The sequence below is a fragment of the Oryctolagus cuniculus genome, chromosome 19 (genome assembly GCF_964237555.1).
Source record: "Oryctolagus cuniculus chromosome 19, mOryCun1.1, whole genome shotgun sequence".
Classification (NCBI taxonomy): domain Eukaryota; kingdom Metazoa; phylum Chordata; class Mammalia; order Lagomorpha; family Leporidae; genus Oryctolagus; species Oryctolagus cuniculus.
Window position 1 is genome coordinate 6403664 of NC_091450.1, and position 14212 is coordinate 6417875.

Below are 14212 nucleotides of genomic sequence, written 5' to 3' on the forward strand. Positions count from 1 at the left end.
GCAGCACCAGCATCCCATATGGGCACCAGTTAGAGTCCCAGCTGCTCCTCTTCTGATCCAGCTCTCTGCTATGGCCTGAGAAAGCAGTAGAAGATGACCCAAGTTCTTGGGCCCCTGCCCCCATATGGGAGACCTGGGAGAAGCTCCTGGCTTTGGATCAGCTCAGCTCCTACCGCTACGGTCATTTGGGGAGTGAACCAATGGAATGGAAGACCTCTCTCTCTCTGGCTCTATCTCTCTTTTGTAACTCTTTCAAATAAAAAAAAAATAAATCTTAAAAAAAAAAATCAAAACTTCATATTGAAATAAAACAGGGGCCAGCACTGTGGCCTAACAGGTAAAGCCTCCACCTGCAGTGCCTGCATCCTATATGGGTGCCGCTTCAAGTCCTGGCTGCTCCACTTCCGATCCAGCTCTCTACTATGGCCTGAGAAAGCAATGGAAGATGGCCCAAGTCCTTGGGCCCCTGCACTCGCATGGGAGACCCAAAAGAAGCTCCTGGCTCCTGGCTTTTGGCTTCCAATCAGCCCAGCTCCAGCTATTGAGGCCATTTGGGTAGTGGACCAGTGGATGGAAATACGCCCCCCTGCTTCTGCCTCAGTAATGCTGCCTTTCAAGTAAATAAATCGTTAAAAAAAAAAAAGATAAACCTATTTTGGTGAAAAAAAAAAAATGAAATCCATACATAGTTTTCTAATGATATGCACTTTTTATAAAGATAAGTACTTCATGATTCCATTAACAAAAGTACTGAAAGCAGTTCAATTCAGAGACAGAAAAGTAGACTGCTGGATCCCAGTACTGTGCTGGAAGGGGGATGTTTAACAGGCATGGAGTTTCCAAGTGGAAGATGAGAAGTGCTGGCGATGTATGGTGGTGACAGGTGCGTAATAATGTGAACATACTTAATGCTACTGGACTACACACACAAAACTCATTAAAATGTGAAATTTGTACATGTATTTCACTGTAATTAAAAAAAATTAGGGGCATAGTCAAAAAGAGGGAAAGAGTTAAGAAAAACAATTATTTACAAAGTATCTATAAATATGCCAAATGTAGGTCTTGGCATTTCCAAAATATTAACTCAATTCACAGATCAGAGTAGGCCTTACAGTCACTGTTTTGACAGACTAGAAAGACTCAGGTTAGGGGTTAAGGAATTTGCCAAAAGCCACACTGCTAGAAAATTATGAAACAAGAGAACTGGACTAAGCACTGGAAATAAGGGAAGTAGTACAGATGCAAAAGTCAAATCCCAGCCTAAACAAAGAGACACAGGGTCGGTACAGAGCCAACAGCCTTGTGAGGAACTACTTACCTGAAGAGGGTGGACATCAGTAGCCCTTAGCACCAGAGAGGCGGTGCTGAAGCAGATGCCTGGGGTGATAAAGGGGGAGGTAACAGGTCGAGGATCAAACAGATTTGGATGATTGCAAACTTTTCGCAGCTGCATCAAAATGTTGATGACACTCATGAAATGGCCTGTGGCTAGTGTCTCCTTAGTTCTGGGAAGAGAAGAAAAATGAATGAGACATGGTGACAGTCACATGCACTCCAACATGGGATTCCAGGACCTCTCATCCCTCCCTTACGTCGTCTGTGCCATGAAGTCATCATAGAGACAGCGCTGGCGTTTGGAGAGCCGGCAGCGGATAACGTGCTCATACTTTTTAGGCATCTGCTTCTCAACATCCACTTTAACTCGGCGCAGCAGAAAAGGTCGCAAAACCTAAAAGCAAATAGGCAGGAGGCTGAACGGAGAAGAGCGGCCACTAAGCCCCAGCCTTCCCCTCTAGCTGAGTCTTGGCCTGACATTCAGTAGAATGCTGGGTTAGCCCATCAGCAAACACTCATGGCGTCAGGCGGTACGCCAGACACCAACCACACAGAGATGAGTCAGATGCAAGCCCTCTCTCAGGGAACTGTCTGCTAACGGAGACAGACACAAGGATAACAACAGCACAACCTACAAAGTGACAGAAAGCAGCACTGAACCTAGATCAGCTAATACGCTGGAGAGAGAAACTACAGTTTGAAAAGTGTGTGCTGGGGCCAGTGCTGTGATGTAGTGGATTAAGCTGCCACCTGCAATGCCAGCATCTGATATGGGAGCTGGTTCAAGTCCTGGCTGTGACACTTCTGATACTAATGCCCTGGGAAAGCAGTGGAAGACGGCCAAAGTCCCTGGGCCACTGCACCCATGTGAGAGATGAAACTCCTGGCTTCTGCCTGGCTCAGCCCTGGCCATTGCAGCTAGTTGGGCAGTGAACCAGCAGATGGAAGACTGCTCGCTTTTCCCCTCTCTGTGATTCTGCCTTTCAAATAAATCAATCTTTTTTTTTTTTTTTTTTAAATATTATTTTATTTCATAGGCAGAGTTACAGAGACAGGTAGAGAGAGAGGCCTTCCATCCACTGGTTCACTCACCAAATGGCTGCAATAGCCAGAGCTGGGTCGATCTGAAGCCAGGAGCCAGGAGCTTCCTCCAGGTCTCCCACGTGGGTGCAGGGGCCCAAGGACTTGGGCCATCTTCTACTGTTTTCCCAGGCCATAGCAGAGAGTTGAATTTAAAGTGGACTATCCGGGACTTGAACCAGGCCCATATGGGATGCCAGCACTGCAGGCAGAGAGGCCTTACCTGCTATGCCACAGCAACAGCCCAATAAATGAATCTTAAAAAAAAATAAAAAAGAGTATGTGTAAGTTTCCAGGATTACAAAAATAAATCCAGGAGAGAAGCTGAGAAAAAAACCTGCAGCCTTGAAAGGATAGAAAACGGATCCTTTTTGTGGTTCATAAGTGTGATGACTGGGTTGCTCACACAGCTGTGTGAGATGTGCTGCCCTCTAAACCTTGTTTTTTGTTTTTTGGACAGGCAGAGTGGACAGTGAGGGAGAGAGACAGAAAGGTCTTCCTTTGCCATTGGTTCATCCTCCAATGGCCTCTGATGGCAGGAGCCAGGTGCTTCTCCTGGTCTCCCATGGGGTGCAGGGCCCAAGCACTTGGGCCATCCTCCACTGCACTCCCTGGCCACAGCAGAGAGCTAGCCTTAAACCTTGTTATGACACCGGCACATGACCTATCTGACGTGAAAAAGGAAAAAAAAAGAAACAAAAAAAAAAAAAAAAAAAGAAAAGAAAAGAAAAAGAAAGGATAGAAAACCAAAAACAAATCTGTAACCCGGGGCCAGCACTGTAGCCTATCAGGTAAAGCCACCACCTGCAGTGTGGGCATCCCATATGGGAGTCAGTTCAAATCTTGGCTGTTCCACTTCTGTTCCAGCTCCCTACTAATGGCACCTGAGAAAGCTATGGAGGATGGCCCAACTGCTTGGGCCCCTGCACCCACATGGCAGACTTGGAAGAAGCTCCTGGTTCCTGACTTCAGCCTGGCCCAGACTTGGCCATGCAGCCATTGGGGGAGTGAACCAGAGGATGTGAATGCAAGATCTTTCTCTCTCTGTAACTGCCTTTCAAACAAAAACAAATATTTACCAAAAAAAATCTGTAATCTCAAAATATGAAATTTAATAGGACACAACCATCAATGTCTAGAGTGACACAAAAGTGAAAGAATGGAGGTAAGTGAAGGAAGAGTAGTTAAGGAACACTTAGGACTTCTTGCTTGGTTTACCAAATGAGGGTGTCACTGACAAAGATGGGGTGGCGACAACAGGTTTTAAGGAGACATACCTGCCTTAGAACTGATTTAATTCAAGAGGAACTTTCACTTGAGGATATCAAGTCATAAATTTAAATATAGGTCAAGACATCTAGAAAATGAAAGGACTGGGGGCCAGCGTTGTGGCGCATAGGGTTAAAGCCCCAGCCTGCAGCACCAGTATCCAATATGGGTGCCAGTTGGAGTCCCAGCTGCTCTACTTTTTTTTTTTTTTTTTTTTTTTTTTTTACCAGGCAGAGTGGACAGTGAGAGAGAGAGACAGAGAGAAAGGTCTTCCTTTTGCCGTTGGTTCACCCTCAGCACATTGCGCTGATCTGAAGGCAGGAGCCAGGTGCTATCCTGGTCTCCCATGGGGTGCAGGGCCCAGGGACTTGGGCCATCCTCCACTGCACTCCTGGGCCATAGCAGAGAGCTGGCCTGGAAGAGGGGCAACCGGGACAGAATCCGGCGCCCCGACTGGGACTAGAACCCGGTGTGCCGGCACTGCAAGGTGGAGGATTAGCCTGTTGAGCCGCGGCGCCGGCCTACCAGCTGCTCTACTTTCAATCCAGCTCCCTGCTAATGTTCTTGGGGAAGCAGAGGAAGATGGCCCATAGTCCTTGCCTCTGCACCCATGTGGGAGACCCAGATGAAGCTCCTCACTCTAGCCTGGACCAGCCCTAGCTGTTGGGGCCATCTGGGGAGTGAACCAGTAGATGGAAGGTATCTCCCTCCCAAACTCTGCATTTCAAATAAATAAAATAAATCTTTAAAAACAATTAAAATATTAAAAATACAAATTGGGGAATCATTATCACATAGGAAACAGTCAAAGCCCTAAGAATGAGTATGCCTGTGAGACAAATTGAAAAGACACAAAGTAAAGATCAGAGCACTGGAAAGTGTTATTTGAAAGCTGGGCAAAGGAGGACCCAAGGATGACCATCTACCCTTCCTGTGTGGAGGGCAGGGACAGAGCACACAAACCAACAATAAATAAGAAATTGAAGAAACCCAGATAAAGAGAAATATAAGCAAGAACTCACTGCTATTTAGTTCTACTCAAAGAAAACAGGGATGAAAACATAATTAAAGAAACAAGGAGGGGCCGGCACTGTGGCTCAGCGGGTTAACACCCTGGCCTGAAGCGCCAGCATCCCATATGGGCGCCAGTTCGAGTCCCGGCTGCTCCAATTCCATTCCAGCTCTCTGCTATGGCCTGAGAAAGCAGTGGAAGATGGCCCAAGTTCTTGGGTCCCTGCACCCACATGGGAGACCCAGAAGAAGCTCCTAGCTCCTGGCTTTGGATCGGCACAGCCCCGGCTGTTGTGGCCAACTGGAGAGTGAACCATCAGATGGAAGACTCTCTCTCTCTCTCTGCCTCTCCTCTCTCTGTGTAACTCTGCTTTCAAATAAATAAATATATCTTAAAAAAAAAAAAAAAGAAAAAAAAAGAAAAGAAAAGAAAACAAGAAGAAAGACCAAAGTGAAGTCAATCCACTGGGGAACTGGTTAGTCCCTGGAACACCAAGACAACTGGATTAAGCACCAACTTCCTCCTACCCAAGTGTTTATTAGGCATTGCCCTTAGTTCTCTGTTGTTCTGAACTCCCAACAAACTGCTGCAGGCCCTACCTTGTGGAGGCGTTTGACTAGACCTTCATTGTATTCTTGGCTGCCCTCAATCATGCCAGTTAGGGGGTTAGAGAACCATTCCTTGAACTCGCGATGAGACTGGAAGACATGAGGCATCAAAAAGTGCATCAAGGACCACAGCTCCATGAGGCTGTTCTGCAAGGGAGTTCCTGTCAGGAGCAGGCGCCTCTGGCTGCAAAGAGACAGAGTGAACCAGGAGAATGGTCAGCAAGTTCCCAACCTTCTGCACATCCTTGATACATTCCTCAACCCAGGATCTCAGTCTTCAGGTCAACAATTCCATCCCCTTCTCTACCTGTTAAAGTTAAGCAGTGACTGCCAGCGCTGTGACTTGAAGTTCTTGATGTTCTGAGCCTCATCCAGAATGAGATAGCGCCAGTTCTTGCGGCGGAACGCCTGGTGGTCCTGCAGCACCAGCTTGTAAGATGTGATACACACGTGGAAGGCATTGGGCTTGGTCCAGCCCTGAGGGATCAAAAAGAGAAAGCAGCCAATAGCATGATGAAAAGAACGAGGGCAAAGACAGCAGACGCCAAGGATGTCAAGGGACAGAAAATCAGGCTGGAGAAATGAAGTAGCAGCAGAAGAATGGGGCAACAAGACAGAGAAAGGAACACTTCTGATGAACGGGCTGAAAGATAGAGGAGGCGCTGGTGAGGGGGAAACGGCCACGTGGAAGATCGAACCTGTCGTTTGAGCTTTCTCTCTTTCTGGGCTCCATAATAAGTGAGGATTTTAAAGCTGGGGCACCAACGTTTCAACTCCATCTCCCAGTTCAACATCACGCTGGTGGGAACAATTATTAAATGGGGACCCCAGTTACCTGTTTAGCAAAAGAATGAAAGACAGTAAGGAAATGTGGCTCCAGTTCCTCAGATCTAGCCCTGACCACGCCCTCCTAATGGTGCTTCCTAATACCAGCACCCACGCTACCTTCTCCATACAATTAATGAACAAAGTCAAGGAAGCTACTAAAATAGCAACAACAGGGTAGACATCAGAGCCAGTGTCATGGTGCAGCATGTTAAACTGCCGCCTGCGATACCAGCATCCCATTATCAGAGCGCTAATTTGAGTCCAGCTTCCTGCTAACAAACCTGGAAAAGCAGGGAATGGCCTGGGTCTCTGGGACCCTGCCACCCCATGGGAAACCAGTACAGAATTCCTGGCTCCTGGTTACAGCCTGGCAGAGACCTGGCTGTCACAGCCATTTCAGAAGTAAACTGGTAGATGTAAGATCTCTCTTTCCCTCTCTTTGTCACTCTTTCAAATAAATAAGTAAACCTAAAAATGCGGGGGGGGGGGGGATTGCTCTAACTATTGCAGTCATTTCAGAAGTGAAACAGCAAACAGAAGATCTCTTTCTACCCTGCCCCCTCACCTCACCTCCCATTACTTTTCTTTTACTCTTCTTTAAAAAAAAACTGTGTGTGTGTGTGTGTACATGTGCAGTGTTGTAGTACCACCAGGTTATACCACCGACTGCAACAACAGTGCCCCAAACCAGAGCACCAGTTGGAGTCTGGCTGCTCCAATACCGATCCAGCTCCCTACTCATGAGCTCCCCCTCTCTCTGGTACTCTTTCAAATAAAATATTTTTCCAAAAAAGTAGTAAATATTTCACTTTTCTACAGCTGAAGCTACCACTAAGTAAGTTCTCAGAAAGCTGGCCAAGAGGGCTCAAAGGAAGGGCCCTGCCCAGTTACCTTTCTCACAGGCCAAGTGGGCAAGCAGGGAGATGGTCTGAATGGTCTTCCCCAGCCCCATCTCATCGGCAAGAATGCCGTTAAGCTTCTTCTCATACATAGTAACCAGCCAGTCCAGCCCAATGTGCTGATACTCACGGAGCTGGCCCCGCAAGAGCAAGGGGATAGGTGTCTTCACCTGACAGGGAGGAAAAAGAGGTGTCACAGTGGAATTGAGGTACCTGTCACCGAGAAATGGCAAAGTCAAGAAATGAGGAAGGTCTTAGATATACCTGGGTAGTGGCCAAGGTATAACCCTTGGGCTGTAGACTTTCAGCTGCTGCAGCAATGTCGGTAATTTCTTTCTTAGGGCCCAGAGTGGTGGTGGGCCCTGGGGTAGGAGGCCCACTACCCCCATCTGCCTCACTCTGCTCTTCGTCCCGGGCAAGCAGGTACTCCACCCCAAAATCTTCTTCCTCCTCCTCCTCCTCTTCCTCCTCTTGGCTCTGCGACTGGGCATCCTCAGACTCATCGGACTCAGACTCCTCCGATTCTGAACTCCCGCTCGTTTCTTCCTCCTCTGACTGCTCCTCCTCCTCCTCCTCACTCTGGTCCTCTGCAGAGTCTAAAGCAGGAGACCCTTCTTAGAGCTCACACTGGCTCCTCCAAGGCCTGCCCTCCCTGTCCCTGCCTCGTGAGCGCACATTCACCTGACGGACTGCTGGACTCATCCTGAGCAGCCTCGTCAGTCTCCGTGACCCCCTCTGCTTCACACTCGGAGCTGTTGACCTCAATGTCCTCTTCCTCTTCGTCGTCACTGCTCTCTGAGCCGGGGACAGAGGCGTCAGAGGCATAGGCTCCTGCATACTGCTGCAGCAGCTCCTCCACAGAGAGCTCACCTGGAGAAGAGATGAAGGAGAAACTTCCGCTTGCCTCCAGACAGAGGAGAAGGGGAGGTCTGAATGGTGCGGTTCATTTTACATAGGTCTCTGAAGACACCGCTAGACCCAGGTCTGAGGGGATGCAAAGCAGTTCACTCTCAGCAGCAGCTACAAAGTCAAAGCCCGTAATGTGGGCTAGAACCATGGGAGCAGCCTTCTGCTCAGAACATTATCACCCTGTGAACCTCGCATCCAAGGTTCAGATCAAACAGCACCGACATCCTCTTTAAATAGCTCCTCCCTCCACTGAGTTCCCACAGCACTCTGTTCAAACTTCCATCATAAGCACTTATTTGTTTTTTGACAGGCAGAGTTAGACAGTGAGAGAGAGACAGAGAGACAGAGAGAAAGGTCTTCCTTCCGTTGGTTCACCCCCCAAGTGGCCACTATGGCCGTTACTTGTCACTCCCTACTTGTCACCTATCATTTATCAGTCTGACTTTGTCGTTACAGCTGGAGTTCCACTGGGGCAGTGTAAAAAAACAATGCCCCATTCATCTCTTATGCCGCCTGACAACCTGCACAGAGGAGATGCCAACCACAGGTTCGGTAAACGGTCTGGTGAGTATCACCTTCTCGAGCCAACTCGCTCAGCTCCATGGCGTGATCAACCTCCCCTTCCAGCTGCTCCTCAGCTGCTATGGTGTCCTCTTCATCCTCCGCTAGGAAAGAGAACGAAGCGGGATCAATGGAGATGCACACAGGAAACCATGAAAGGTCAGGTCCAGACAATTAACTCAAGGGGTAACGGGCTACAGAATAAAGAGAGCAGGGCTTACCTTCATCCTCATTGGCAGTAAACTCTTCATCATCTTCATCTGGATGCCAAGGTTGTTTATTGCGCTGTGTGACAGAAGGAGGAGCCTTCACCTGAATGGCAGACAATGAAAAGGGAGAGTCTTAGGTTGGAACAGGAGAAAGAAATAATACTGAATAACACGTCACAGAATGGTCTCTGTCCCATTGAGTGTCAACTGCCACTGGTACAGTCCAGGGCAAAGATACAATCAAGGGTTTTCTCTCAGCACCAGCTACCAAATCCTGGCTCCACTGCCTAGGAGAGGACCTGTGAAAGTGCTAACAGAGGCCCAGGATCAGTACTGCCACACAGCCACAGCAGGTTAAGCCACAGCTTGTCACACTGGCATTCCACATCAAAGCACTGGCTACTCTACTTCCAATCTAGCTCCCTGCTAATGTACCTGGGAAGGTAATGGAAGAAGGCCCAAGGACTTTGGTCCCTGCCACCCATGTAGGAGACCTGGATGGAGTTCTAGGCATCTGGATTCAGCCTCACCCAGCCCCAGCTATTGCAGCCATTTGAGGAGTGAATAGTGGATAGAAGAGCTCTCAGTGTCTCTCTTTCAAATGAATTTTAAATATGAAAATGACAATGACAAAATAAGGGGAGACAGAACTCTTCCATCTGCTGGTTCACTCCCCAAATGGCTGCAATGGTCAGGTTTGGGTCAGACTGCAGCCAGGAGCCAGGAATTCCATCCAGGTCTCCCACATGGGTGGTATGGACCCAAGGACTTGGGCCATCTTCACTGCCTTCCCAGGTACATCAGCAGTGAGGTGGATCAGAAGCAAAGCAGCTGGGATTCAAACTGGTGCCTATATGGGATGTTGGTGCTGCAGGTGGCAGCTTAACCCACTGCACCACAGGTTTATAAAGACTTTTATTAAGAAAGCTCAAAGAACAGGCATTTTAAACAGTTGTTAAGTTTCTACTTTGGATGCCCATACCCCATTATCAGAGAACTTGGGGTGGAGTCCCAGCTCTACTTCTGATCCCGTTAATGCACACCCTGGGAGGCAGCAGATAATGGCAAGTACTTGAGTTCCTGCAAGCCTCATGGGAGACACAGATGGCACTCTAGGCTACTGACTACAGCCTGACCCAGAAGCAGCTGTCTCAGGTCATGCAGAGTGTAAACGAGTAGATGAGAACTCTTTCCCCACTTCCAGCCCCTCCACCTTTAAAACATACAAATATACAATTTACAAATAAAAAAGAAGGAAAACACTATCCCCACTTAAACATATAAACAGGGGTCAGCATTACAGCAGTGGATTAAGCCCATATCCCATATCAGAGCAGCATGTTCACGTCCTGGCTGCTGGGAAAGCAGCAGAAGATGCCCTAAAGAACTTGGACCCCTGCCACCTATGTGGGAGACCTGGATGGAGTTCTGGGCTCCTACATTTTGCATGGCCCAGCCCTGGCCATAGTGACCATTCAGGAGCAGTGAACCAGTGGATGGAAGAAAATGTGTTCTCTCTTAATCTCTGTCATTCTACCTTTCAAATAAGAAAAAAAAAAAAAATCTTAAAAAAAAAAATACAGAAACAGCACTTAGGTCTTGAAAAGTTTTCAAGTTAACATCCCAGCTCCCAATCTCATAAGCCAGTAAAGAAGCTACCAAGGCCATTTCACAGAAGTGGCAAGAATATTTTCTTAAGTCCCACACAATGGGGCTGGCGCTAGGGTGCAGTGGGTAAAGCCGCCACCTGTGGTGTCACCATGCTGTATGGGTGCCAGCTCGAGCCCCAGGGGCTCCACTTCCGATCCAGCTCTCTGCTATGGCCTGGGAAAGCAGCAGAAGATGGTCCAAGTCCTTGGGCCCCTGCACCCATGTGGGAGACCTGGAAGAAGCTCCTGGCTCCTGGCCTCGGACCAGAACAGCTCCTGCTGTTGTGGCCAATTGGGGAGTGAACCAGAAGATGGAAGACCTCTCTCTCTCTGCCTCTCCTTCTGTAACTCTTCTAATAATTACATACATACATAAAGAAAATTTTTAAAAAATTTTATCACTGGTTTTGATCAATTTAATTATGATTTTTTATTTTATTTATTTTTTTTTTGACAGGCAGAGTAGACAGTGAGAGAAAGAGACAGAGAGAAAGGTCTTCCTTTTGCCGTTGGTTCACCCTCCAATGGCCTCCGCAGCCGGCGCGCTGCGGCCGGTGCACTGCGCTGATCCGAAGCCAGGAGCCAGGTGCTTCTCCTGGTCTCCTACGCGGATGCAGGGCCCAAGCACTTGGGCCATCCTCCACTGCACTCCCAGGCCACAGCAGAGGGCTGGCCTGGAAGAGGGGCAACCGGGACAGAATCCGGTGCCCCAACCAGGACTAGAACCCGGTGTGCCGGCACCGCAAGGCGGAGGATTAGCCTAGTGAGCTGCGGCGCTGGCCGACCATTATATTTTCAAAACATTTTTCTGGGGCCAGCATTGTGGCATAGCTGGTAAAGCCTCTACCTATAGTGTCAGCATCACATATGGGCGCTCATTGGAGGACAGGCTGCTCCACTTCTGATCAAGCTCCCTGCTATGTGCCCGGGAAAAGCAGCCAAAGAGGGCCCACATGCTTGGGCCCCTGCACCCACATCTCTGCCTCTGCCTCTCTGTAATTCCACCTTTCCAATTAAAAAAATAATAATAATAAAAAATAAATAAAAAACTCAATAAATAAATAAATAAATAAATAGAAGAAAGAAAAAAAGACCACACAGCCACCTCAAGGGTCCAATATACTCTTCTACTACAGCACTGGAAACTCTGCCAACTGCAGGCTACAACTTGCTCCAAGCCCACACTCTTCCTTAGCCGTCTTCAAGTGAGAGCCCTGTTGTCAATAAGGGAGGACGCCTAGAAACCACTACCAGCCTCACAGCCCAGTACTTGGACGCTGAACCTCATCCTCTGCTCCCACTTGGAACCCTCCCCGCCACCCCTGCCTATACCTCCAACTCTTGAACAGGTTCTCCTTCACCGCCTTCCTCAGGTCCATCCTGGGTGTCACTATCATGAGATGAGGGGGTTTGGGAGGGGCTGGAAGGCCCGCCCAGCAGCTGAGGTGGGAGCGAGCGCAGCAGCTCTTCCAATGGCAGTTCTCCCTCACGTCGAAGCAGCTCAATCTCACGCCTCTGGGTCTCTGCATCATTGCCTTCCTGTTGTTCTTCAACCTCAATCGTCTCCTCATCATCCTCTTCCTCCTCTTGGGGTTGGAAGTCCCCATCTATAGCAGGAGAACAAGGTCACAAAGTCCACGGGCCCTGCAAGCCACAGGGTGGGTTTTTCAGCTCTGGAAAGGGTACATGGGGACAAGTAACAGGACCAAAGAGAACACACACCTTCCTCATCCAGCCGGGAAGCCGGGTGTGGAGGACTGGAGGCAGCTGAGGAAGAGCCAAGGCAAGGAGAAGAACAAGCTTTGCTGGAGGGCAGAGGCTGGTTGAGGCTCTGAGACAGAAGGTCCGAGTATTTTTCAGTTTGCCCAACAATGAAGTCCAGGTGCAGATCCAAGGCTTTTTTGCGCTTTTCCTCAAGTCGCGACTGTTGCTTGAATTGCACCACCTGCCAGAGTTATGTCTCGTCATTACAATAATCATTTACTAGAGCCAGCAATGCTGCACAGAGGATTAAGATGTTGCCTGCAATGCCAGCACCCCACATGAGCCCGTAGGAATGGAAATCTCTGTTTCTCCTTCACTCTCTGTAGCACTTTCAAATAAAAAATTAAATCTTTAAAAAAAAACTATGCATTTTGTCACCTAAGGTTTAGGGAGGCCTTTGCCAGGCTCTCTGGGCTGGGGTATCAGGAAGGGTTAAACAATCTCAAGAGTGCGATAGCGTGCTTCTGAGGAAAGCACAGGGGAGCACAGGCAGAGAAGAGCCAGCTCAGCATCAGGCAGCTGGGAAAGCCCTACCAATGCATTCAGAGCTAAAGGGTAAAATAAACAGGTACCCCCACGTGCCAAACAGGAGAGAAGTACCTCTAGCAGAAAAAAAAGTCAAGGATGTACAAAACAAAACTAGGGACCAGCCTGTGGCATATGAAGCCACAATCCACAATGCTGGCATGCCAACATCCCATATCAGAACACTAGTTAGAGCCCTGGCTGCTCTACCTCCAACCGAGATACCAACTAATGTGTCTGAAAAGGCAGAAGATGGCCCAAGCACTTGGGACCCTGTCACCCATTGGGAGACCCAGATGGAGCTCTTGGCTTCAGCCTGGTCCAGCCCTGACCATCATGGCTATTTGGGGAATGAACCAGCGGATGGAAGATCTCTGTCTCTTCTCTTTCTCTATCACTCTTTCAATAAATAAAACAGATCTTAAAGAAAGCAAGCCGTCTGAAGTGGGGTTCCACATCTACAGAGCCAAACAGCCACAAGTTGAAAATATGTGAAACCCAGAAATATAGGATGGTTGACAGACCACTTGTAGGCAGCCAGCCAGTGCTGTGGCATAGTAGGTTAAGCCTCCACCTGAGGCGCCGGCATCCCATACGGGTACCAGCTCAAGTCCCAGCTGCTCCACTTGTGATCCAGCTCCCTGCCAATAACCTGGGAAAGCAGTGGAAGATGGTCCAAGTGCTTGGGCCCCTGCACCCATGTGGGAGACCCAGAGGAAACTCCTGGCACAGGATTGGCCCAGCTCTTGCCATTGTGGCCATTTGGGGAGTGAACTAGTGAATGGAAGACCTCCTTCTGTCTCTCCCTCTCTCTGTGACCCTGTCTCAAATAAACAAATAAATTAAAAAAAAAAAAAAAAAAGAGAGAGAGAAAGACCACTTATGATGCCCACATCCCATAACAGAGTACCTGGGATTAACTCCCAGCTCTGCTTCTGATGTCAGATTCTTTTTATTGTTTTTTTATTTATTTATTTATTTATTTATTATTATTTTTTTTAAATTTTTTTTTTTGACAGGCAGAGTGGACAGTGAGAGAGAGAGACAGAGAGAAAGGTCTTCTCCTGCCGTTGGTTCACCCTCCAATGGCCGCCGCAGCCGGCGCACCGTGCTGATCCAATGGCAGGAGCCAGGTATCTATCCTGGTCTCCTATGGGGTGCAGGGCCCAAACATTTGGGCCATCCTCCACTGCACTCCCTGGCCACAGCAGAGAGCTGGCCTGGAAGAGGGGCAAATGGGACAGAAGCCGGCGCCCCGACTGGGACTAGAACCCGGTGTGCCGGCGCCGCAGGGCAGAGGATTAGCCTAGTGAGCCGCGGCGCCGGCCCTGATGTCAGCTTCTTAATGTACACCCTGAAGTGGCAGCTCATAGCTCAATTACTTATGTCCTTGTCACCCATATGGGAGCCCTAAATTGAGTCCTGCTTCCTGGCTTCAGACTGGCTCACCCTGTCTGCTGCAGGTATTTAGGGGGTGAACCAACAGATGGGCAATCTCTCTCTCCCATCTCTCAATTACATAAAAAAAAAAATTTTAAAGGACAATCTCATTGACTTTAAA

At 48.6% G+C, this 14212-nt stretch overlaps 1 protein-coding gene, 1 non-coding gene and 1 pseudogene across 8 annotated transcripts in view; 1 reads left to right on the forward strand and 2 right to left on the reverse strand.

The window, feature by feature from the left end:
* SRCAP (Snf2 related CREBBP activator protein) overlaps positions 1-14212 on the reverse strand; it is a 47905-nt gene that overhangs the window by 22020 nt on the left and 11673 nt on the right. For 4 of the 7 annotated variants that reach the window (XM_070064861.1, XM_070064857.1, XM_070064862.1 and 1 more), the window contains exons 7-18: positions 12085-12307; positions 11695-11969; positions 8726-8816; positions 8519-8608; positions 7716-7904; positions 7299-7630; positions 7027-7204; positions 6006-6142; positions 5615-5784; positions 5299-5491; positions 1596-1732; positions 1322-1508 (exon numbers count right to left, since the gene is read on the reverse strand). In XM_070064861.1, coding sequence (XP_069920962.1) covers positions 1322-1508; positions 1596-1732; positions 5299-5491; positions 5615-5784; positions 6006-6142; positions 7027-7204; positions 7299-7630; positions 7716-7904; positions 8519-8608; positions 8726-8816; positions 11695-11969; positions 12085-12307 — 2202 coding nt within the window. Of the gene's footprint in view, positions 1-1321; positions 1509-1595; positions 1733-5298; positions 5492-5614; positions 5785-6005; positions 6143-7026; positions 7205-7298; positions 7631-7709; positions 7905-8518; positions 8609-8725; positions 8817-11694; positions 11970-12084; positions 12308-14212 lie in introns of all 7 variants that reach the window. The other 3 variants (XM_070064859.1, XM_070064855.1, XM_070064856.1) reach the window with 1 other exon arrangement.
* LOC127487918 (small nucleolar RNA U13) lies at positions 2783-2877 on the forward strand (annotated as a pseudogene).
* Positions 8900-9027, reverse strand: LOC127487917 (small nucleolar RNA SNORA30/SNORA37 family). The gene has a single exon (XR_007915195.1). It is a non-coding gene; the product is annotated as a small nucleolar RNA SNORA30/SNORA37 family (small nucleolar RNA).